At 42.9% G+C, this 26,744-nt stretch overlaps 1 protein-coding gene across 1 annotated transcript in view; it reads right to left on the bottom strand.

Annotated features, from left to right (window-relative positions):
- Positions 1 to 24,514, bottom strand: part of LOC128446153 (F-BAR and double SH3 domains protein 1) — a 47,064-nt gene extending 22,550 nt beyond the window's left edge. The window contains exons 1-12 of the mRNA XM_053429106.1: positions 24,494 to 24,514; positions 23,595 to 23,692; positions 23,465 to 23,510; positions 16,949 to 17,022; positions 15,743 to 15,887; positions 15,487 to 15,623; positions 14,588 to 14,651; positions 14,219 to 14,347; positions 13,502 to 13,624; positions 12,668 to 12,763; positions 7,951 to 8,067; positions 7,518 to 7,622 (exon numbers count right to left, since the gene is read on the bottom strand). Coding sequence (XP_053285081.1) covers positions 7,518 to 7,622; positions 7,951 to 8,067; positions 12,668 to 12,763; positions 13,502 to 13,624; positions 14,219 to 14,347; positions 14,588 to 14,651; positions 15,487 to 15,623; positions 15,743 to 15,887; positions 16,949 to 17,022; positions 23,465 to 23,510; positions 23,595 to 23,692; positions 24,494 to 24,514 — 1,155 coding nt within the window. The remainder of the gene's footprint in view (positions 1 to 7,517; positions 7,623 to 7,950; positions 8,068 to 12,667; positions 12,764 to 13,501; positions 13,625 to 14,218; positions 14,348 to 14,587; positions 14,652 to 15,486; positions 15,624 to 15,742; positions 15,888 to 16,948; positions 17,023 to 23,464; positions 23,511 to 23,594; positions 23,693 to 24,493) is intronic.
- Between the last annotated feature and the right edge of the window lie 2,230 nt (positions 24,515 to 26,744).

Raw genomic sequence — 26,744 nt, 5'->3', positions numbered from 1 at the left:
CCTCACGCCCTTGGCAACTCCGGAGAAGAATAGAGTCCAACCCTTATCCAGGAGTACGGTACCAGAGCCGAGACTGTGCGTGGAGGTAAGCCCCACCAGATCTAACTGGTAGCGCTCCACCTCCCTCACAAGCTCCGGTTCCTTTCCCCACAGCGAGGTGACGTTCCACGTCCCCAGAGCCAGCTTCTGCCGCCCGGGTCTGGTCCGTCGAGACCCCTGACCTTCGCTGCCACCCATGTGGCTGCGCACCCGACCCCAACGGGTCTTCCCACAGGTTGATGGGCCCATGAGATGAAGAGAGGGGGGGTGCCACGTAGTTTGTTCGGGCTGTGCCCGACCGGGCTCCGTGGCAAACCCGGCCACCAGGCGCTCGCCATCGAGCCCTCCGTCTGGGCCTAGCTCCAGACGGGGGCCCCGGGCTTCCTCTGGGCCGGGTCACATCTCCTCTTCCGTCGATATTCATTGAGGGTTTTTGAACCATTCTTAGTCTGGCCCCTCAACTGAGACCACTCTGCCATGAGAGACCCTACCAGGAGCACAAGGCTCCAGACAACACAGCCCTCAGGTTCATAGGGACACGTAAACCTCTACACCACGATAAGGTGACGGTTCCAGGAGAGGCCCTCTAGTATATGTTTTCCTAATAGTCACTGTAGATATAGAAATAACAGTATGGTTCAGGTGACAGTAAGTGGAAGCTGAAGGTAATTACCATGTGCTCAAGAGAAACATAACGTGACGATATAGTTGATTTCTGATAGAAGGCCCTGCCTCATTCATTGTAGTATTAATGTGTTTGAATAAGTCAGGCTGCCGATTACCAGCTACTGATTAAAGTCAAACATCTATTTCTATCCTCTGTGGTGATTTCTTTAATTTTAAGAATGTTTCTCATAAGACCTTATCAGATTGCATTGTGAAACATCTGGGTCACCTAATTTTAGTGTAAACAAGAGGGTGAACTCTTGACTAATGACTACAAACTTGATGTTACACATCTTAAACAATGATATGGGCGCCACTTAGACAACCAGACCTGTGTGCTTTGCTGTGACTATAAATGACTGGAACCTCAGATAAAGAAAGTTATTTTCTGACTTCCATAACTGAGGCATTCTCTACAGAATGTAATGTGCCCATTCTACTTCAGATCCATTGGATCATTGTTTGTTTATGTTGCTTAAAGAAGAGCATTCACTGCTTTAATGTAATCAGCATCTTATCTGCCAATATCATGGTGTAGAAGTGCAAGGAAATACCATTATGTTATGATCAATGTCATTTATTGTGCACAAACATTATATTAAGGCATCTGCTGGAAATGATATGATCAACAATTCTCATGCAAACAAGACTTAAAAAACTACACAAATAGTGTTTTGGAGAGGGGGGTTTCAGAGGAGGGGGCAGCTCTGGAGAAAGGTCTGTCAATCCAGGTCTGCTGCTTGGTGTGATGGAGACATGAGGTTAGCATCAGGAGCGGAGGCTGCAGGAGGGACCGTGGAGCTGAGGCACACCTGTACTGCTTCTCTTGAGAAGAACTGAAGGACACAAACAAACCATAGTGTTAAATTATGAAGATGGTTCCCTCTGATTTTTCTTTTTTAAACATAAACGTCAGACAGGCCACTAAAAACTAAAAATGCTGAAGCTAACAGCTACCACACAGCAAGCTAATGCCTTCCTAAGGCTGCCAGGGAGTAGCATGAGTAGCATTGTAGCAAGAGAGTGTAGCTAATCACAGCCCTCACAGTTCTTCATCAGTGGAGAAGTACCTCGCCATGTTTTCATCTTCAGAGGAGTCATCTAAAGACTGTGCTGCTGTTCCAGAATATGTCAGGCCTGCTGCAGCCTGCTTGGCTTGAACTCTGAGCACGCAGAGTAGGCCCTCACGTCCCCTCTCAGTAAATGCATCAGTACTGCCTGAGAATATATGATAAAAGACAAAAACATCCCAATTGTGCGTTTGTGTGTATGTATACATACACACATACAAGGCTTTCTTTTCTACAGAAATATTTTTCCTGAGTTGATGACTCTGCTTATTGCCATCTAGAATGTGAAACCAAATATATGTTTTGGTGTACCCATACAAGATGTCCAATGTAACACCAATAAAATCCAATCTACTACACTACGGTTTTAATGCCTCTGCAATAGCGAGTCGCCGGAGGCATAACTGCATGTTTTCGGATTGTCTAACTTTGTATTTGTCTTAAAGTAAAAAGGTCAAGGCCACACTGACCTCATCTTATGGTTTCAGTTGTCAAGAGATACAGTGTCATTTATATGAGAGAAAATATGTAGAAATATGTAGACGGACACTGCACTGGTTAGTGGAGTCACACAACGCAGTGCGGTAATTCTAGTGTAGTTTTTTTGTAATAAATGGGTTATCTATTTTTACAATCTACAAAAAGTTATCTATACATTTGGTCACAGAATGTTACACAAATAAATTGGCATTAAAGTTGGCATCTTGCTGTCTCACCAGTCTGACGATGCAGCTGAAGCATCAAGGGCTTTCTGCAGGTAATTTTGATTGTTTGTTTCTTTTGAAGAGGAGAATAACATGAATTCGTACCGATATCAGTTTACAATCAAACCTTTTTGTGTTGACCTTGTTTAAACAGAGTCAAAGGACATTGTACAACAATGACACACATTTTTCCACAGTACCTGTCGTTCACTACTGAACTTCTGACACCCATTACTGGACTGTGTCTTCCTGTAGAGTGGTGATGTTCTCAACGTTCTTTTCACAGTCTGTCAAAACAAAATTAGAGTTACAAATGTTAATGCCCCACAACCCATTGCAGATACGTTGTATTAGCACACCACATCAGACCAAAACAAAACTGCAGTCTGTGAAACAAGCAGTTTTGGTAGATATAAGGGAAATGCTAATATTTCTGCATGAAACATATTCATTCCCTTAAGCAAAATAACAATGATGGCAGGCCGCAACCTCGATGCCTTCGTCTACTTTGCTTACAGACTAGTTTGCGGAGTCTCGTGCTGCCGCCCACTGACCGATACATCATCGCTCTTTTCTGAAACTAATGAAGGCAAATTCACACATGTAGACGGAAATAAACAGTATAAATTAAAAGGTGTAAATATTGCTAACATTATGTTTGATGGGGGTCATCATTATACATAACAGAGGAAAACTTTGCACATGTATTCCTTAAATTTACTTGCCTTCCTGTGGAAAAAGTTGTTTTCCCAGTTAAACAATCACAGCAGGGAAGCATGATTGATCAAAATTCTTTCAGTGTGGTTTTTCTGGTATATAACTTAAAAGTACCTCTTTAATGCTAGGATCATTTCTCTCCCTCATCTTCCTCGTGGTACGTGGATGATGGTAGTGGGCTCAACCCGGCTTCTCTTTCTCTCCAGGCTGCCCTTCCTGCTCTTCATCAAGCAAAACAAAGTGTTCGGTCCAAGTTGTTGACGTTAATGAAACTCCTGTAGCTTCACTTTGATCCTCCTTGATTAAAAAACAGAACATAGCAATTGTTTTATAAAATAAATCGCAACTCCATAACATGAAATCATTATTGTCATATTGCATACTATTCATTAAACCAAATTGATCTGATATTGTGGAGTAATGGTAGACAAATACACTCCTTATCAATCTAAAGCATTCATAAATCAAATTCATATTTATATTTATATTGTAGCGTCCCTCAATGATGAGCTAAGCGTCTTGAACTGGTTTCCACAACCATGTATTCACCTCCCAGGTAGCACAGGCTACCGTGGGCTGAAGCATGTGGCTAACAATGGCGTATTAGCTGATGAACAGCGTCCATAGTGTGGATTGACGGACTCTATCCGCACTCGGACTGTAACCCTAGATCGTAACGATCTTTAAAAACAATAAACTACTTACCTGACAGAAGGAAAATGACATCGTGGTCTTCCAAGCGCTCCGTGTTTACGACGCAGCCCCGAGTTAAAGGACTGGTTGTTTACAAATAGGGTTTTTACGACAGCCATACGTCATGTCCGCTCGCGCACTCGGTCCGGTCGCGCACTCGGGCCGGCCTCGGTATAAACAGACTCGCAGGATCCTTCTCATTAGAGATGTAATCTAGCCTCAAATATTACTATTATAAAACATGAATAACATTCACGATCACTGAAGGACACCACGCAGGGACTGTGATTTAAACACCAAGCTGCGCCGTGGTGGCATGGCAACCATCATAGCAACGATAAAAACATGCGTGATAACTATTAAAATATTTATCATAAGCACGAACTGGCTGAAGACTGTGGAAGCAAAGAGCACATTTCTCGCTAGAAATGGTTTCAGAATGTATTTTTATGCCCAAACTAAGTTACAAAATGATATTTTTATCTGAAAAAACAGGGAATCTCCGCCATGTTTTCCTCTCCGCAGACGGGAGCTTGAGAGTCACGTGACGTGAGAACACGCCAATGCAAAACAATGGGAGGACTAAATGTTACCATCTCACAATCTGAGAGGCCAGATTGTGAGATGGTAACGTCGTTCCAAGTGGACCAACGTTGCCATTGAACGTTTTCTGATGAGACTGGGTTGAGATTTGCCGTTTAATTTTCTCAGTTATTCTACAGTAAAAGTATTCTACAAAAATTTGTATCAGCATAGTCAGAGACACCATGAACAGGAATCCACTCGAAGTAACTTATAACCTTTCAAGGAATATTTTTTATAAGCTTCCAAATATTGTTACATTATGAATGCATTGGGCCACTTTAACAGATTTGCTCTTTAATTTTCTCAGTTATTCTACAGTAAAAGTATTCTACAAAAATTTGTATGAGCAGTCAGAGACACCATGAACAGGAATCCACGCGATGTCATTTATAACCTCTCAAGGAATATTTTTTATAAGCTTCCAAATATGGTAACATTATGAATGCCTTTGGCCACTTTCACAGATTTGCTCTTTAATTTTCTCAGTTATTCTACAGTAAAAAAAACTCCAAACTGTGTATCAGCATAGTCAGAGACACCATGAACAGGAATCCACTCGAAGTAACTCATAACCTCACAAGGAATATTTTTAATCAGCATCCAAATATGGTCACATTATGTACACATTTTTTTTTTTTTTTACAGACTTGCCCTTTAATTTGCAGTAAAAATACATGATACTTGACATGAGCAGATACGCCATGACGATTTAAAAAATAAAAAAATAAAAAATAAAGTTATATTTGTAGTAATTTTAGGCCGTTTCAGCCAACCATGCTGTTTTACTGTAAAGCCACAAGTAGACGCGCAAAAAAAACCCAGTGGCGGCTGGCTTCCCCGATGACGGCTCACTTTACTGCAGTGAGAGAACATCTATTCCCCTGTTATTGTCCTTGGGGACTTTAATAAGGGGAACTTATCTCAGGAACTCCCAAAATACAAACAGTTAATCAAATGCCCGACCAGGGGGGACAATACTCTGGACCACTGTTACAGCACCAGCAAGGTGTATCATGCAGTTTCCCGCGCTGCCCTGGGTCTATCCGACCACAGTCTCATTCACCCGATCCTGGCTTACAGACAGAAACTAAAACTTTCTAAACCTGCTCTGCTGAGATCAAAGAACTGGAGCAGCAGAGAAGCTGTGAAGGAGCTGCGTGACTGCCTGGAAAACACTGACTGGGACATTTTCAGAACTACTTCTAACAGCCTGGATGGATACACAGATGCTGTGACGTCCTACATCAGCTTCTGTGATGACAGATGTATTCCGACACGCACCAGGGTGAGCTATAACAACGACAAGCCCTGGTTCACAGCAAAGCTTCAGCGAACTTCAGCTCCATATTCAACACCATCTCCCCAGCTCTTCTCCGGGACAAGCTGACCCAGCTGAGCGTGCCTGAGCCCACCTGCAGGTGGATCACTAACTTCCTGACCGACAGGAAGCAGCGCTTGAGGCTGGGCAAGCTTGTCTCTGAGCCCCGGCCCATCAGCACTGGAGCCCCTCAAGATTGCGTGCTCTCTCCTCTACTCTTCTCCCTCTACACCAACAACTGCACCTCCAGCCATCCCTCTGTCAAACTCTTGAAGTTTGCTGACGACACAACCCTTATTGGATTCATTTCCAATGGGGACGAGGCCGCCTACAGAGAGGAAGTTAACAGCCTGGCTTCCTGGTGCAGCCAGAACCACCTGGAGCTGAACGCTTTGAAAACTGTAGAGATGGTAGCAGACTTCAGCAGGAGCCCACCCCAAACAGCCCCCATCACCATGTATGACTCCCCAGTTAAAACAGTGGAGTCTTTCAGATTCCTGGGGACTATAATTGCACAGGACCTGAGGTGGACGGAGAACATCACCTCCACCATCAAGAAGGCCCAGCAGAGGATGTTCTTCCTGCGGCAACTGAAGAAATTCAACATGCCGCGGAAAGTGATGGTTGAGTTCTACACAGCCATCCTTCCCATCCCGGTCACCACCTATTCCAGAGACTCCCGTCCGGAAAAAGGTTCCGGGCCATCAGGACTAAAACCTTGTGCCATTTGAACAGTTTTTTCCCCATAGCAGTGGGGCTCACAAACAAGCCCCCTGCATCACACTGACTCTGCCCCCCCTTGCACATAATTTATAATTGATATATTACTGGCACTATCACCAATCTCTGCACCTTAGCACCGCACGTGCCCATAACTCTGTTACTGTATATATTTTGTTCTATATTGTTGTTTTTATATTGTTGTTTTATGTTGAGTGCACCAACAAACGACACCAAAGCAATTTCCTGTATGTGCAAACATACTTAGCAAATAGAAGAATTCTGATTCTGATTCTGATTCTGATTCTGAACCCCGTCATCCTGCCCTTCCGCTATTCCTCCCTGCTGACGACCTCCCGGAGTTATCAGCACCCCGTCATTCTGCCTGGTCCCATGCTAAATAAACACCCTTGAATGCAGCACCATTGCACTCTCTGTTTTGCCTCTGCTCTGGGGTCCTTCCACCCGACTTGACTCATCACAACATACATTAATTGCGCTGATATGATATTGCTTGTGTTTTGTGCTTAAACATGCTCTACTAATATTTAACCACAAATACATACTAAACCAAGGTGCAATTTCATCCTTTTTCCCCTTGCTTGATATTAATATCAATATTATGTTTCAGTTTATTGATTATCATTACCTCAGGTCTTTATTATTTGAAATCATAGTCAATCATAGAATGTTTTGAGTAGTGATATATCTATAGCATTGATATAAACATTTGTACATAAACATACATCATAATGATATACACAACATTACAGCTCTCCTACCTAGTGTTCTGTACCGTTGCTTAATTGTAGGTCTGTGTGCCTGCAGTGCTTTGCCCTTCTCTCTCTCTCTCTCTCTCTCTCTCTCTCTCTCTCTCTCTCTCTCTCTCTCTCTCTCTCTCTCTCTCTCAAAACACACACACACACATTGACCTGTCATAGTCTCAGTCAGTCTGTCGCAGTCAGACTGACCATCAGCAGCACCAACCTGTTGAGAGATCCATACCTTGGCTTTCCTGACATTGTCCTGCACCTCTGCTATCTTCTGCTCCACGCTAAGCCCTGTCTCCCCAGACAAGAGCTTCAACCGACTTCCTAACATTTGTAGAGCCTGACAGGAGGAGAAATATAAAATACATTCGTTCTTAGAGTAGAATTTTAAAAATATCAACCATACTGTACATATAGCACGTCTAATTTCTGACACAAATTCACACTCCTTTCATTGCTACTATGAATGAAAACATGCACACAACATGCAGCATTTCCCGGCTCCAAAGTGGGGAAATGGCTATTTGTGAAGTGTGTCCTGAGAACTTTGCTACTCTACATTTTGAAGTTGTTAAGTAAAAACTGAACTCAAACTCAAGCAGTGTGATCATCAAGCATTGCTTAAACAAGGATCACCTAGCCACTTAACTCGGAAATCAAAGCCTCACCCTCTCTCCGTGGGTGATGATTTTATAGTCCTTCGCAGCCTTTGTAGCCCACTTCTTGGCTTCCTTAACCAGACAACCCTCTGCTGCTGAGGCACAGACCTCCTCTAGAGAAGACACCTGCAAAGAAGACAGACATGACATTATTCAGCTTTTAGACATTTGCAGTGTTCATTGCAGCATGCCATGTTTAATTCTTTAATGACACAGCATCAGAGACATGAGGACTGGTTTCATTTACAATTTTGAAATGGCAGGTTTTGTCTGCATCACTTTTCAAAGTACATTTTGTTACAAATGTTCCAGCTAACCAAAGATCTCACATGTCAATAGTTAAACCTTTTTTTTAATTCACCCTGTTTCGCTCATGTTAAATAAGCAGTATGGAAAAAAAACTAGGCAGTTTAACTTAACGTAAAGGTAAGACTGATTTATTATGTTTGGCTTAGATAACATCACTGTTTCAGTTTTTTCTATTTAGTTTTATTTAAGCGAAGTGACATTGGAAAGGGTGAGTATTACTGTTCTTTAGTGTATGTGATATTCTTTTACAAACACATAAAGGCATCTGGGGTTAAAGACAGGCACATTGATGGTCATCTGTTTAACAAGTGTGTACTCGGACAAACATTCATAAGTAAAGATATTCAGAGGGAAAATAATTGCCTCTTGGGACAGTTTGAAATAAATTGAATTCAGGTTTCATTGTGTGAAAAAGGTGTCAGAATCTAAATGTAGTACACACATATCGATATTATCATTCTCAATTATTTATTTATTTTTATATTTTATTTTCAGTTTCATATGTAATGTGTACAAACAAACATATCAGTATACCAACAGTATAGAGACATAACAAAGGACAACAAAAGACAAAGTGCCCCCCGCCCCCTTTAAAAAAAAAAAAAAAAAGGGTCAGTGTTCAAGGTCAATACAAACAACTACATTAAGTCATTGAGTATTTGGTGTAAGAGATGTACCAATATGGTCTAAATATGGCTGCCAAATTTTCAAAAAGGTGTTATATCGTTTTCTTTTTCCAGGGGGATGCAACTATTCATCTCAACAGAACACCTGTCAATAAGAAGAGGGGAGTCAGATTTCCATGACACTGCAATGCACTTCTTAGCCACACATAGAGCAACTTCAATGAATTTGAGTTGTGCATTGGTTAGAGAACGGCGAATACTTGTTAAGTTCCCCAATAAACAAAGTTCAGGGTCCACTGGAACATTTACTCCCGTGATCCTGGTTAAAGTGGAGCAGATATCATGCCAGAAAGGCCTAACTTTCATACACAGATTTTTGCCTGGGGTTTATGATATAGAACCCAACTAATAAATAATTGACTGAACCCAAACTTGGCTAACACTTTAAATAAGTACTCTAACCTATCAAAGGCCTTCTCAGCCTCTAAAGCCACAGCTATACTGGGTTCCGTTTCAGATTTTGTTAAGTGAACAATATTAAAAAGCTTACACGTTATTAGCTGAGGAATGCTTTGAAATAAAGCCACACTGGTCTGGATTTATTAGTTGTGGCAGGTATTGGCCAAGTCTGTTAGCCAGGGCCTTGGAAATTAATTTATAATCTGTATTTAACAATGAAATCGGCCGATATGAAGAGCATTTCAAAGGATATACATTTTTTTTTGTGAATAACAGTAATTATGGCTGTAGAGAATGACTCAGGGAGTGTTCGAGTCTTAGAGGCCAAGTTGATGACATCCATGAGAAGTGGGAGGAGTAAGTCCTTAAATTCCCTGTAAAATTCTGGAGGGAACCCATCTTCTCCTGATGATTTGTTTGCTTGTAATGAGCCCAGAGCTTTTTCAATTTATTTTTGTGTAAAGGGCAGATCAAGACTATTTTGATCTTCTTGGCCAAGTTTGGGCAGCTCAATCATGGACACAAATTTATGAATGTTACTCAGATTCTCTGGTGGTTCTGATGTGTATAAATGTGTGTAAAATTGTTTGAATGCATCATTAATTTCTGTTGGGTTATCTGATACAGAACCTGTTTCAGTTTGGATTGAATTAATCGTCCTAGAGGTTTCTTCTTTACTCAGCTGCCAAGACAGAATTTTGTGCGCCTTCTCTCCTAATTCATAGGATCTCTGCTTGTTTCTTAGAATGTTTTTTTCAATTTGGTAAGTATGCAAAGTATTGTATCTAAGCTTTTTATTTACCAAAGAGTGGTGTACATCTTTAGACCTTGATTGTTGAAACTCCTTTTCCAGTTTCAAAATGTCTGCTTCCAATTCTTCTATTACTGCCATGTATTTCTTTTTGATACCTTTGGTATAGGAGATTATTTGTCCCCTTAAAAAGGCTTTTAATGTGTCCCATAATATAAAACTATTGGGAGAAGAAGCACAGTTTGTCTCACAGAATAGCCCAATCTGATCTCTTATAAATTTGCAGAAATCTGGCTTTTGAAGGAGAGTAGGGTTCAGACGCCACCTATACATATTAATAGTTTTTTCAGGCATATAAATGGACAGGGTCAGAGGTGAGTGATCTGATAATGTTCTAGACAAGTACTCAGAGTCTACTGCTCTGTGGATCTGTTGTGTCAACAACAGGAAAAGATAAATCCGAGTAAAAGAGTTGTGGCGACCAGAGTAAAAAGAATAATCTTGGGTTTGAGGGTGCATTTGTCTCCACACATCAGTTAAGTTTAGTTCCTTGATGAATTCTACTGTAATTTTGGCTGCTTTAGATTTGTATACCGATAGAGCTGACTTATCTAGAACAGGATCCAGGCAGAAATTAAAGTTACCCCCTATAAGAATGTTTTGCCGTCCTGCCGACACCTTCAGGAATATATCCTGAACAAATGACTAATCAACATAATTGGGTGCATACAAATTTAAGAGGGTCCAGGGTTCTGAGTAGATCTGACAATTCACTGAAACTTATCTCCCCAATGTATCAACAATGGTTTCTCCAATTGTTAGATGTGTTCTTATTTATCAAGATGGCCACTCCCCTGACTTTAGTGTTAAAGGATTATGATATTACATGCCCTATCCAATCCCTTTTCAATTTTCTATGCTCCAGGGGCGTCAGATGGGTTTCCTGTATAAAGGCAATGTCTATTTTAAATTTTTTCAAATGTGTTAGTACCCGCTTCCGTTTAATAGGTCCGTTTAACCCATTCACATTGAAGCTCACAAATTTCACCACCCTGTTCATCAATAGCAAATGATTCTACAGAGATATTGCCCCTTCCATAAGACAAATGTGTCCCCTACGACCAAATAGTGTAAAGTAAAGCACTGACCATTTGAAAAACAGTAAAAGACAACAAAAAAAAGAGAACGGTAACATCCCTCCCCTCCCACCCCGCCTTGTGCCTCCCCGAACCTGGCACATAGCATCCCGTGTTCATCTCAAAGGGAGCTACTGGGCAAGTAACTACAATATGTTACCACTAGCCCCCTCCCCGCGACAATATAGTAACATGAATTTTATGATACCGCGATATATAAAGCAATTAAAGCAGTGAAAGTATAAACAGTATCAGCACCTCAGGTTGTGCAAACATGGCAGCAGTTCAAAGTGGACCGTCGTAATATAGTGTATATAAGACAATATGCAAAAAGTCCCAAAGCTGCGAGCAGCTGGTCAGCTGCTTTGAACAAATAGTTGCCTCACCTCGGCGCAACCGTGAACTAAATGAAGAATGTCAGTATATGGATCTACTCCCTTTCTCGTAGACCCTTCGGGTCCGCCAAGATCTTGGGCGCTCCGCCATCCCAGGGGTAAACATAAAGCTTGGCCGGGTATCGCAGAGTGTGTTTTATTCCATTGTTGCACAGAGCCTGCTGCACTTCTCTGAAGGCGCGGCGCTGAGCCATGACCTCGCTGGTATTATCCGGGAAGACAAGGATCTTGTCTCCCTTGTACTCCATGGACTGTTGTCTGCCGAGGCGAAGAATCAACTCCTTCTCCTGAAAGTGATGGATGCGCGCTAGGATGGTGCGCGGTCTGGCACCGGCAGCCGGCTTGGGTTGGAGGGAGCGGTGCGCCCGGTCGACTTTTAGTGGATGCGGAAAGTGTTCGTCGCCGAGCAGTTTAGGGATTAATCTTGAGACAAATTCCGTGGGTCTACCGTCCTCCTCACCCTCTTGGATATCCACAATTTCGATGTTGTGCCTCATAGAGCGGGCCTCCAGGTCAAGCACCTTGGTGTGAAGCTGAGTGTTGCGTCCCGTCAGCTCAGTGCATTTAGCTTCAAGCGCTAGCATGCGGACGTCAAGGTCGCTAGTAGCTTGCTCCTGGCTAGCTACACGGGCTTGCAGTTCGGCCTGCGAGGCTGCGAGTGACTGAAACTTAGCCTCAAAGGCATCGAAATGTTCATTAATGCAGCGCAGGACTGACTCTGATACTTCTTTGCACAGCTCCTTACACATTTCATAAGTTTTATCTGGAGGCATGTCCGACCTGGTGGGAGAATCACCCGCAGGGCTGCAGCTATCGGTGGCCCTAGCTCCAGCTCCGGCAGCTTGACTATAGGTGGATTTGGCTTTGCTGGAGACGTTGGCTTCGGCATTTTGGATTTTCAGTTCAATAGAGTTCTTAGGGAGATATACACACACACACTTGTGGTCTATGGGCAAAAAAGACGTGGTATAAAGATGATTTTTTTAAGTCGCGGAGAGGAGCGCAGACTAAACACGTCTACATCATTTGCCTGTAGTAATCTAATCACACCTTGTCATGTGGAGAAGGTTGAAAGGGAAATCCGGTGGTTTTATTGAAGGCAACAGATTCTTGGAGAAACTGCTGAATATTTGTATCTCTAGTCACCTGACAACACAAGAGTAAATCACTGTTAGCAGGGAAATATTAGAAACATTCATTCCTCCATCAACCCTCTGAGAACACAGCTCCATTGTCACATCACTGGGAGTTCTGCAGAATTTGTCAGGAAAGTATAAAATAGGTTCATGACTTTTTCAATATGTGTGGGTAACTCATACATCAAAACAACCACATCGTGTTTTTACCAAACAAGTGTAAGTGAACAACAATGCAGCATTTTCTCTTCTTCTGGCCATGGACCAGCTATACAGTGATACAAAATGCCTTTTAACCAATCACATGTTGAAGAGAAAACTGGAGGTGTTTCTCTCAGACTGCACTCACTTGCTAGTTCAAACATTTTGCGTATGTGCTGAAATTCTTTCTGTGACCTTTCTTCTTCTATCCTCCCCATGACTTTCTGCCCTCACACATATGTCGTCTAGAGAAAAGGTGAGACATTTCTTATGTCTGGTTTCTCAGAAGTCACTGAGTGAAACATGGCATTAATGCAACTTAGACAGAAACCAAAAATCTTGGGCAAACAAGATCTGAAGACCTTTTGCTAATTCTAACAACTTTGAATAAAGAACCTCTAAATGGGTGAGTGGGTGAGTTACCGAAAACATACTCAGTTGTAGTTATGCGTATTTATAATGAATACAGTAGAGAGCATTCTGTCAAAACAATACTCATACATAAATAAATCAATATAATATATGCTGAACATAAAAACACACGTACTTTACCAACACTGTCCCATATCTTGCTGTACAGTTTGTGTGTGAACAAACAGGAATCCATTTCTATCCCACACAGCAGGGTAAAATGTCTCCTGAAGTCATCATAAACGTCCCCATCCATTTGCTGATGAGATAAATAAAGAACATGAGGCAGTTTTTATCGATAAAAAAAGCTGCGGATTTTATTCCATTCACATTCTGAGATGAACATATCAGAGGAGGGGATCCCAGAGCAAAGTGATTCTGTGGGAACCTGGGGGGGGGAGGGTGCTTATAGTTTGGAATTTCCCCCGGATAATGAAACGAAAAGGAGCAATACAAGTTTTCCCTTCCCTGAAGACTGCTTACATCATAGGACTCAGTTCCAAAGAAGATCTCTGTTGAGGAGGCCTAACAAGATAAGAATCTGCGCTACAGAGAGTTTGCAGCCACTCAGAGTGATCAAACACCCAATGACACAATAGTACACTACTGACGATAGATCCCATGCCCAGTTGTCCACAACCTAAGCCAGGCCAAGAAACCCCCAACACATAACTCTGATAACCCCCACCAGTCAATCAGTCACCAGAAAGGGGAAAGCTTTAATGTGGACTGTGCTCATATGACTCATTCAGTGGTTTTATCTTTTCTCCACAATGTGTGTGTGTGTGTGTGTGTGTGTGAGGGTGTGCGTGTGCGTGTGCGTGTGCGTGTGCGTGTGTGTGTGGGTGTGTACCTCCATAATGAGTGGTAAATCATTCCTAAAGTAGTTTTGGTGGTGGGCATTCACTGCTGCTAGGGCCAGCAGATAGTCATTACGAACTTCAGTCAAACGGTCATCACACTCCTTCAACCTGGCACTGAGCTGTACATAGACACACACAGACCGTACACACTTTTAAAAAACAAAACTGAAATAAACCATTCAGGATCGTGTACAGTCATTCAGGGTCTGTTAGCTTAAAGATAAAATGATTTCACCTTATCATATCATAACATTCAGATACCACAGCTCGTTGCAGTTTCACATTACAAAATATGGTTATTAGTGACATCCTTGAATATTTGTGTGTGTCATTTCTGTTATTTTGTATTATAACAGTACCTTTTTATTCATTTTATATAGTCCTGCTTTAAAGTGGAAAATTCCATGTTCACTCTTTCTGGCTCTAGAAGACAAAGTTAAAACATTCTGATAAGATATAAAACATACAGAATGAAACCACGCATTATCTAACTCGTTATGTCAAATCTCTGTTCTAAATGAAAACTCTAACAGAACTTAATCTTTCTCTTACACTACATTTTACACACTGTTGATTCAGTCAGTGCTGCACTACATGGCTGCACTGTATCAGTTTGCAGAAACTGATATAGTGCACCCATTTGGTGTTGCAAACCTGGAAGTTAATGTATTAGTGAATAGTAGCCAACATATTGACTGCGTGAAAGTTCAGTCAAAGACAAAAATGGTGTCTAAATAATCAACATGGGAAAAAGTATATCATGCATATTTACAGAGCCAGCACTACAATCTGTTTGACTATGGTCTTTGTAATTAGAAAGCTTTGGAAACTGTGTTGGTGGTTCTGATCATTTATATGAATGAGAAAATAACATCAAAGTGAGCTGCATCCTCCCCTGCAGATTTAACCAATAAGTTCGATGTACTGGCAGCATTTATAGTCAACCGGAGAGTGTTAAAAGTTCCTGAAAGTATTTTGAAAAATAATGAATTAATCCCCCATCCTAACCTTGTCTCTACTGAGGCGTAAGATTGAAGCCATTCAGTCATGTGATAAATAAACAATCAACACAGGGACATGCTATAAGAATAGGAACATGTTTTTTTCATTTCATGGGGGCTTTAAACTCTTCAGGATTTTTCCACAACCTTGACCTTTTATAATGTATGTACATCTTAGATGAAACCACTTGTCTTTTTCATGCAATCATATCAAAAATGTTTCTCACTTTTTCTCAAACACAAAGACAAACACTGACCTTGTCTGTGCGTCTGCAGCTTTCTCTCTGGCAACATTTGCAATGTGGCTGAGTTGGTGATAGCTCTTCTTGAGCCTGTGCAGTTCTCGCAGCGCATCCACGACTTCACCCTGTACTCTCAGAAGCTGCTCCAGGCCCTTAAAAACACAAGCAACACGTATAAACACACACATATTGTTGTCTGTTGCAATGATGATTTTCTAACTGTTTAAAGTGTTTCATCCCTTTAAGTTTACTCTGTGTGCGGCTCTCTCACATGCTTAGCTCGGATGTCCTTTGCATTGCGAAAAGTTCTGGAGGCTTGTCCTGTCAGTCTGCGGTATTCCTCTGCAGCAGCAAGTCGTGATGCAGCAGTCTGAGCTGTCGCATCAACCATTGACCGCCACACACCAAACACACCTCTGAAATCACACACATCCATGACTGCTAATCTACATTAATTGTACTTCTCTACACTCGTCTCTAAATGCTAAACAGTGCACTTTGAAGCCCCTTTTTGTCATTATGTGGCCTGATCTAAGACTGTGAACAGGCACATATGGGGGTAACATTTTATGTTGTAGCTTGTGCTTCAAAAGTTTAAATTCCATTATAAAAATGGACAGGGAGCCATTGGAGAGAGGCAAGGAGTGGGGTAAGGTAATGTTGTCTATTAAAAACCTTTAACTTTTTTAATTTGTGGTTTAGTTTATAATATACTCAGTTAAAATTGCATGATCTATTATGTGAAAGGCTGCATTTAGTTCTTGAAGGAGAACTAAATGCAGGTGGTTGGTGGTTCAATCACAGTCTTGCCTACTACACATGGCAGTGTCATTGGGATGCTGAACCCCAAAATTGCCACTGAGGGCTGTACACATAGATGCACTGTATGAATGTGTGTGTGAATGGCTAAATGGCCAAAACTGCACCTTTAAGTGCTTTGGGTAGTCATCAAGAATAAAGAATAAATAACACTGTATATTTACAGACCATTTACCATTACCATTTCACATTTTGCACATACCGTATGTATACATCAATTCGTACAGCTAATAGTGTGAGTAATGTATTTGCTTATCTATTCACCTCCAACTTTATCATTTAAGAGACACTATAACAGAGAAGTAGTCATAAAATATGTATGTAAAATGGTTTATTCTGTTCAGTGTATCCTGGTTAGAGTTCCCATATGGCCAAATATCTTCCATATTTTTTTTAATAGTTAGCTATTTGAGTTTGACATACTATGATTCTTCATAATCTTCATTTGCTGGACCACATTTTACACAAACTGTTCCTGGCAATAACAACACGTGACAGTATCTGCAACTTTCCCTACTTACAGAAAATGATATCAATCTGCCAGAGCCCACAGTCAAGTCAAAGGTTGTGTAAAAAAAAAAATCAACCTCTAAAAAGAGAAAAAATGAGAAGCAAAACGTTGTTGAGATTGCTGTGTACGTCGTGTGTGTGGTCTTACCCAGAAGTGATAGCATCTGTATTTCCTCTTTGCCAGTCTCTCTTCTGGTACTGAACAGCTAACCTCTGAAGAGCCTGAAAATGATGTTTATCACATCACAATGCAAAAAAGAAGGGAAATTGTAGTGTGTTGACAATGCTTTTCATTTTTTAACTACTTGTCATTTGTCAAACAGTGTAAATAATAGTGCAACATGCAAAGGCTAATGTACTTCAATCCAATTGAGCGTCGGTGGGTGTGTTGGCCTTAAACTGAGATGTCAGTTAATTGTTGGTAGGACTACATTGCTTACTTGAGGCAGTGGAAAGTAATTGACAAACAAACTCGGATGGGATGCTGTATTTTCCTGTTATTTTAGGGACTATTTAGTTGTGTGCAATGGGACACAAATTCCTCTACAGAAAAGCCTCTTTTTTACCACCTAGAAAATCATCTGATTTGTTTGTTTCACGATATGACCAAGACATGACTCATAGTAGAACCCCTTTGAACCATGGTTTCAACAATGACCAAATATGCATTTGGACTCAACGTAAATGCACTGGTGCCATGTCCTTAAAAACATGCGCTTGTGGATAGCATAGGAGCAGTCATCATTGGGATAATCTGGCCTAGGCAATTGTACTGTAGCAGATTTTTTTCTTCAAAACTCAAAACTCCATTTCAGCCATCAGAAGCCTTTGGGAAGTTCAGTACTTGCCCAAGGACAGTTCAGCCCATGGAATGGGGGGAGACTGGGAACAAACCACTGGCCTACACTACTTCCTAAGCAACAGCTGAAGCTGAAGTCTGGATAATTTGATTTTGGAAGTGATTGGTCATGGAGGATATAACACACAGTACACTCCCCTGCTGCCTGCCTGCTGAAAACTATATATGCTTATCATTTGAATGCCGGCAGTGAAAGCTGTTTGTACAGAAAGTATACATATCTTCCGACCCCAACAAAAGACACATCTCTTCCTGCTACACCTTGGAATGAAACAAAAATGTAGCAATTTGTAGTTCGGCTTCTTTGAGGTAATTGTAGTTCCTTAATTCTTGTTGTTCTGGGTTTGTACCCATATGGTTGAATGCACTTATTGGAAGTCACTTTGGATAAAAGCGTCAGCTAAATTAAATGTAATGTACAGAGTTTATGTTGAAATTTGCCGACTGCCGAGGATAGTACAAACTTTATGAATGTCTTATGGCCACTGACAAAGATGTTATTTCTCCAGATGCTATAAATGGCTGCATGGACCAAAGAGTTTCGTATACAGCTCCATAGTGAAGCACCAGGGAAAAACACTATGTAATAGATGTTATTATAGACTATTATGTAGTGTAAAAAAGATGTATCATGAAACTGTTGGCCGCGAAATAAAGGTATATGTGCAGTGCTAAAAGCATGCTGTGTAATGAACATTTACTTGATAAACACTTAGTTATGCTTACAGCAGACATTTCCATCTAGGGTACAGATCAATATGAACTTTATGCATATAGGACAGTGGTACTCAAAGTGGGGGGGGCGTGAACACTCTCCAGAGGGGGTGAGATGTCACAGACGGAGAAAAGACACGTCATGTGTCTAAATCGGACCATCTTCCGTGCGCAGATCTCACTGTGGGTCTCTCCGAGCGAGTGGGCGGGGTCGGAGCCCTGAGACCCGGGGCCGGTGCGCTCGCTACACACACACACACACGCACACGCACACACACAAACACACACAGAGGGGCTGCAGTTTGGGTCCTATTTCAAAGAGGACTACCGTTCATTTGCCTGGGTTCGGGATCCATTTCTCTGATCAGCAGACGAGCTGTCAATAGACATGCAAGAGCAGCTTATTGAGCTAATGAGTGACAGTAGACTAAAGCATCTGTTTACCACCTCCCCTCTTTCGTCATTCTGGGTAGCAATGATGCCGGAATACCCCCAGCTTTGCGACATAGCCTTAAAAATGATCCTCCTTTTCGTGTCGACTTATTTTTGCGAGGCAGGCTTTTCAAGACTAACTGCGCTCAAAACTAAATATCGCAACTGCGCAAATTATGATAATAATAATAATAATTGGTCGATTATCATTAATTATAATAATAATAATATAATGATGGTGATAATAATGATGATTATTATAATAAGAAAGCATGCAGGCCAAAATAGCCGCTAATATCAGCTAATGTCAGTCAGTGAGCGTGACTGACTTCACGTGAACGAGCTCTGATCTCACTGTGTCTCTCTGAGCGAGTGCGCGGTGGCGGTGGGCGGAGCCACCGGACCGGTGCGCTATCTGGGAGGACACACACACACACACACACACACGTGAGAATTGGCAGCTCTGCGTGAATCTCGCGATAAAAAAATTAACGGCGTTAAAATGGGTTTGCGTTAACGCCGTTAATAACACGTTTAACTGACAGCACTAGTGTATATATATATATATATATATATAAAAATGTAACCGCCATTCAGGGCAATTTATCCTATGTGTCACACCGTGGTGAGGGTTGTCTTGTCTTGGGGTTTCTGTCTCGTAACTTCCTGTTTTATTTTGAAATCCTAACTCTCCTCTCGTTTCAGGTCATTTGCCCTTCCTCATGTGTCACTGATTCCGGATTGTTTCCACCTGTTCCCTTCACCCTCATGTGCTTATAGTCTGCGTCTCCCCTTTGTCTTGTGCCAAAGTGTTTCGTCCTTGTCCGTGCACCTAAGCCCTTATCCACAGTCATTGTCGTTTTTGCCTATGAGGTTTGCTACGCCACGTAAGTTGTTTTCTGGGCCAGAGTGGGGAGCCATGCGGGATTACATCGAAACCTCCCTGAAAGCGGGGCTGATTCGCCCCTCTTCATCAGCAGCCTGAGCCGGGCTCTTCTTTGTGAAGAAGAAGGATGGCTCCCTAAGAACGTGCATTGACTACAGCCCATCACTATAAAGAATCGCTATCCACTTCCTCTTATGTCCTCCGTGTTTGACCAGCTCCAACATGCCAAGATCTTCACCAAGTTGGACCTTCGCAACGCCTATCACTTGGTGCAGATCAGAGAAGGTGACGAGTAGAAGACTGGGTTTAATACACCCAGTGGACACTATGAGTATAAAGTCATGCCTTTTGGTCTCTCAAATGCTCCTGCCGTTTTCCAGGCAATGATAAATGACTTGTTAAGAGACTTTCTTGACCTTTTTGTGTATGTTTATTTAGAAGACATACTTATCTACTCCTCTGACCTGAAAAAACACCAAGACCATGTAACTCAGGTATTGAAAAGACTTCTAGAAAATAACCTATATGTCAAAGCAGAAAAAAGTGAATTCCCTGCCGACACCGTCTCCTTCCTGGGCTTCATCGTAGCTCCTGGAAGAGTGCAGATGGACCCGGCTAAAATTAGCGCTGTGGTCGAGTGGCCTACATCTGATGGCCGCAAAAGGGTTCAGCAGTTCCTTGGGTTTGCTAACTTTTACAGGCGGTTCATCAGAGGCTTCAGCGCAATAGCTGCCCCTCTCCATGCTCTTACCTCCACACAGGTGCAGTTCCACTGGTCTCCTGAAGCTGATGCTGCTTTTCGGATCCTCAAGCACCGCTTTACCTCGGCTCCCATCCTCACCATGCCAGACCCTCAACGGAAGCTCGTGGTAGAGGTGGACGCCTCCAACGAAGGGGTCGGGGCCATCCTCTCCCAGCGGTCAGAGCAGGATGGTAAGGTGCATCCCTGTGCCTTCCTGTCACGGCGGCTATCCAAAGCGGAGCGGAACTACGACGTTGGTAACCGGGAGTTGCTGGCGGTCAAACTCGCTTGAGGAGTGGAGACACTGGCTCGAGGGGGCTGAACATCCATTCATTGTCTGGACTGATCATAAAAATCTAGAATGTATCAAGAAAGCCAAAAGACTCAATTCTCGCCAGGCCAGGTGGGCGCTATTTTTTAACCGATCTCTTTTTCTCTCTCATACAGGCCGGGGTCCAAAAACGTCAAGCCAGACGCTCTGTCTCGTCTCTTCGACCCCGAATCTGTTGCCAAGGACCCAGAAACGATCCTCCCACCTACCTGTGTGGTTGGAGCACTGACTTGGCAGATAGAAAATTAGGTTAAGCAGGCTAATGGTGAGGTCCGATCACCTAGTGGGTGCCCAGAGAATTGTTTGTTTGTCCCGGTTGAATTACGCCAACAGGTGATCCACTGGGCCCACACCTCGCTGCTTTCCTGCCATCCGGGAGTTCGAAGAACAATGTTCGCTATCTCCCGGAGGTTCTGGTGGCCCTCCATGGAACCGGAGGTCCGGGAGTACGTAGAGGCTTGTTCGGTCTGCGCCCGAAACAAGACGTCCTCCGGGTCACGCATGGGTCTCTTGCAGCCACTTCCCATCCCCTCCAGACCGTGGTCCGACATCTCGGTAGACTTCGTCACGGGGTTCCGGTCTCTCAAGGTAACACCACTGTCCTCACAGTGGTGGACAGATTTTCCAAGATGGCTAGATTCATTGCTCTGCCAAAACTGCCCTCTGCCAAAGAAATGGCAGAGATCATGACGAACAATGTTTTTAAGGTTCACGGATTTCCCAAAGAAATTGTCTCAGACTGGGGTCCCCAGTTCGTCTCCCGGTTTTGGAGGGAGTTCTGCCGGCTCATCGGAGCTAAGGCCAGCCTGACCTCGGGTTACCACCCGGAGGCCAACAGCCAGACCGAACGCCTAAACCAGCAGCTAGAAACCGGCCTCCGGTGTCTGGTCTCTCAGAATCCCTCGATATGGAGTAAACACCTGCTCTGGGTCGAGTATGCCCACCTCGGCCACAGGTATGTCACCATTCAAGTGTGCATTTGGTTACCAGCCCCCTGTTTTTGCAGACAACGAGTTGGAGGTGTCTGTGCCCTCCGCCCATGCCATGGTTCGCCACTGCATCTGGGCAGCCGCCACGCAGGTATTGATTTGCCAAGGGGACAGAGTCAAGAAAACTGCGGACCGCAAGAGACGACCCGCCCCCACCTACCAGCCAGGACAGAGAGTGTGGCTCTTCGCCAGGGATCTACACCTTAAAGTTCCTTCCAAGAAGCTGGCGCCGCGGTTCGTGGGTCCGTTTCCCATCATCAAGCTCATCGGCCCTGCAGCAGTTCGCCTTCGCCTGCCCCGATCCCTCCGTGTTCACCCGACCTTCCATGTCAGCCGGATCAAGCCTGCCAAGGAGAGTCCATTGGTTCCAGCCGCTACCCCTCCGCCACCCCCAGAAGTGATTGAAGGCGGTCCAGTAAACAAGGTCAAGCGGTTGCTGGCGGTTCGCAACAGGGGCCGAGGTAAACAGTATCTCGTGGACTGGGTAGGATATGGTCCTGAGGAGAGGCAGTGGGTTCCGTCTCGTCACATTGTCGACTCGACACTCATTACAGTCTTCCACAGGGACTACCCTGACCAGCCTGGGCCGTCAGGAGTCGGCCCTAGAGGGGGGGGGGGGGGGGGGGGGGGGTACTGTCACACCGTGGTGAGGGTTGTCTTGTCTTGGGGTTTCTGTCTCGTAACTTCCTGTTTTATTTTGAAATCCTAACTCTCCTCTCGTTTCAGGTCACTTGCCCTTCCTCATGTGTCACTGATTCCGGATTGTTTCCACCTGTTCCCTTCACCCTCATGTGCTTATAGTCTGCGTCTCCCCTTTGTCTTGTGCCAAAGTGCTTCGTTCCTTGTCCGTGCACCTAAGCCCTTATCCACAGTCATTGTCGTTTTTGCCTATGAGTTTTGCTACACCACGTAAGTTGTTTTCTGTTTCCTCCTTGAGAGTAATTTTTGGTTTTCTAGTTTAGCTTTGTTTTGTGTTGTTTTGGTTATCTGTTTTTCTTTCTCCCTTTTTGAGTGATTTATGTTTAGAGAGTTTTAGTTTATTGAGCCTCCTTTTTAGGTGAGCCTTTTATTTTGTCCCGTTTTCATAGTTTGGTTTTCCTCCTTCAGGAACGCTTTTGATTTCTTGCTTTAGCCTTTTGTTTGACTTCCTTCGGGAGCGATTTATGTTTTAAAACCTCCTTTTTCTAGTGAGTGTTTTGAATAGATTAAGTGAGTTTTTTCATAGCCCGATCTTTTGTCACTCTGCATAGAGGAACTGATTTCAATAAAGTGTGCTGGTATGTGAATCCTCTGCATCTAAGTCCTCATTTTAGTCCAGGCCTGACACTATGTGATGTGCACCCTAACCATTGGACTATCAGGTTACGCATTTTTTTATTCATTTTTGGCTGTGATATTTGAATGGCTAAAATATAAATGTGCAGATTATGTGACAAATCAAAACAAATCCTCTCCTTCCTATGTTCCACTTTTACAATTTTGGCCATCACTATTGTGATTATCTTAATTATTTGTCTTATGGCTCCAGTAGCTCTGATAGTGTCAAAAAATAGATCACAGACATCAGACGGTATCAGACATTTCAGAGCAAGCTGCTCTCTGAAACTGATACGGGACCTCAAATCAATAAATGATGAACATTTCCAGTAAAGAACGAAAGATGACAGAAACAGGACTAATAGTGAACAATAATAGTACTATTTTTGCTCACCTGGGCATACTCCTTCTCTATAGCTGCACGATGCTTACTGAAGGACCTAGGTGAACACAAAAAAAAAACACTTCTGTAATTTAATATGCTTTAATTTTCATCATACAGCTCCACAGAAAGACAACTGTACCTGATCTCCTCCAACAGTTCAGTGTCCTGATGTTGTTTGGTCTGCAATTTACTGTGCTGCTCTGAGAACACCAGTTTCACCTGCTGACTCTCCTTCACCTGCACAGACGCACGCACGAACAAACACCCACGGATTTTTGAATTGTTATATTTTAATGAAGATAGTTAATTGGCTCCTCAGCAATATCTTTATTGGCCAATTAGTGGTTGCTCTCAATGTCCTTACAAAATAGCTTTCAAGTAAACAGAAATTGACATACAGCAAAGGCAATCAAAGAGTTCAAAATAAAACATCTCCTTCATACATAAATGTTTTTTTGCAACACAATAATTGCAAAACTGAGTAGATAAGCCAATCCTTATTTACAACTAATCTTAAGATGTCAACTTAAGCTTTCAAATTGCAGCTATTTTACAACTGTCTCAGTTATAAGTTGTGGATTACAGGAAAAAAATGTTTTAGCTGAAGGGAATTAAGGGAATATGAATTTCAACTTTGATTGGAGATAAAAAATACATTGTTTCAAATCTCTGTAAGATCTCAAATGAGAATGTAGTACAGACTTTCACGATGTTAAATAACAGTGATTTCAGTTGTTGCAGACTGATGCGTTCCCATCTATGCACGGTGAAGAAAACATATCTACTATCTAAACACAAATTACTTAAATATTTCCAATAAATGCATATATGCTGTATTTGGCACTATATAATATACAATCCATTTACTGTAGTATCGATGTTTTAAATGAAATGGTCTGTAGATTTAATAATCTTAAAGATAGAGGAACAGAACTGAAGGTAGATAAGCAGTAGATATTTAAACATGTGGAAGCAGTAAGCATGATACTCTATATTCATTTCAAGTCATCTCATACATGTGGCTCAGCACTTTCTTACCTTTCTGGGTGGTGGTTGCATGTTTGAATGTTATTATCTCTGAGTCTGTGTCAGCTGTGTTGAACAACTCTCTCTCTCTCTCTCTCTCTCTCTCTCTCTCTCTCTCTCTCTCTTTGTGCGTGTGTTGCTATTTTTGAAGAAGGCCAGTGGAGGGCAGCAGTCTACTGGCTTCATGTTCAAATTTGCATTTGCACAAACACATCCGGACCATGAATATGGCTCTCCAGCAGTCATGCAACTAGGCAGAGGGGAGAGAAAAAAAATCATGCAGAGGGAACCAAAACTGGGAAGAAGCCAGCCCTTGTTAAACACCTAGAGGAACCTTTTCAGAAAACCTTTTGTTACTATTGTTGTGATTACATGAATCTAGGACACTAGAATGCAGATTATTAAATGAATAGAGGAAGACCCCTCAAATTTTTTACATCATAGCATTTTAAGATAATCTTTTTTAATATTTAAATTGCTTATCAAAACAATTAACAATATGGTAAACAGTGTTGCCACAGTTACTATGAAAAAGTACCTTAAATACTTTACAGATTACTTGATTTTAAAAATAACTTAGTTACTTTACAGATTACTTGATTTTAAAAGTAACTAAGTTAGATTACAAGTTACTTTATTAGTTACATTCAGCCACTGCCGACAACACCCCCGCCGCCTCAACATAAAAATGACAACCGCTTTTGCCAACACTCACTTTAAAGGGGACATATTATGAAAAATCCACTTTTGTAGTGCTTCTACACGTTAATTTGGGTATCTGGCAAGTCTACCGTCCCAAAAACTCTGGAAAAAAACAACTCCCGCGATTTGTTGGGGTTCCTCTATGTAAGAAACTATACGATAGAGTGCGTCGAATGGGAATACGACCAGAATTGATGTCACAGTCGGTCTACATGGCATAGCTTTCGTTTCGCAGTGAGTGTCTTCAACTAGAAAAGCTGTTGTTTTGTTTCGGTAATTGACGGTGACATGTAAGCTAGGTGGCGTTAGCCTCATAGCAATCAGTGCCTGGCTTGCCGGCCGGCGGCAGCGGCCGCCAGCTGCTCGGTGGTGGGTTGGTTCCCGGCTGTACCCGGGCGGCTCACTGCGAGGCTCAATGCTCCCGCTGACTTCACACACCTGAGAGCCGGACACGTCTTACCGGCTCAGGGTTCCCCACGTCTGCAGGGTATGTCTCATTTTCATCATTGATCATTATCGATCTATGACAAATCTCCAGCCTGTGTGTCCCCTGTGTGTGTCCCGCTACGGTTAGCAGCAGCGGGCTACTGCTAGTTTGTGGTTAAAGTTGTAGCACTTTCTGGAATGGCTGCTTGTGAACGTATTTACAGCAGTATTGCATGTGGAACCCCGGCCGGGAAGCATCGGTCTGGGAGGTGGCGGGAGAGATCCCATTTCGGGTACGGAGTGGAGGAACAATGCTCTCGGAGTCGTAGCTTGTGTCTGTGAAAACAATACACTCGGAGGCTAACCCGAGTCGTTGTTTCTGTGTGTGTCGCCCGGTTGAAACAGCAGGTACAACTTAAAACAGATGTTTGTGGAGCTTTGTTAGAAAATAGCACCGGAACGTGTTCCAGGACCCCTTTGTCGTGTAGTTAGAAAAATTGGCGGACGCACGCAAGCCCGCAGAGGGCACGAAAGGGGCGTGTTGCGTGTCTTGTGTGCAACCCGACTATAAAGGCCGAATTATAGTCCTGCGACTGCAACCGCGGAAGGCCACGCAGTTGCATCGACGGACTCGTTTTGGTTTATGCTTCTCTAACGTGTTGCAACGCAATTCACTGCCAGAACACTAGGCGGAGTAACGTTGTTTGTCGAAGACAAAACACACAAAGAAGAGACGTCTTCTTCTTCGTTGACTGTTTATTTAGATCGCCACTCCAGCTCCTCATAGCCTATTTCTGGCGGACAAATCGGCCAGTTAGTGACGGGTTATACAAGTGGTCATACTTTCGGATCTCTTCTGCCAAGTGCTCATCTATTTGGTCCATATTCGTTCTTCTAAATCTTCCGTGATTTCCGCGTATTGTGGGGCATGAAACCGGAAACTAGACTCCGGACGGGATGTAGTAAGCAGACCAATCACAAGCCTTGCGGGCTGCGTGAGACTCGCGTCGCTTTGTCGTATAGTTGGAAAAATTGGCGGACGCACGCAAGCCGCCAGAGGGCACGAAAGGGGCGTGTTGCGTGTCTTGCGTGCATGCGTGCGTGCGTACAACCCGACTATAATTCGGCCTTTAGC

Source organism: Pleuronectes platessa, chromosome 8 (genome assembly GCF_947347685.1).
Source record: "Pleuronectes platessa chromosome 8, fPlePla1.1, whole genome shotgun sequence".
Lineage (NCBI taxonomy): Eukaryota > Metazoa > Chordata > Actinopteri > Pleuronectiformes > Pleuronectidae > Pleuronectes > Pleuronectes platessa.
This window is presented reverse-complemented; position numbering and strand designations above follow the sequence as displayed.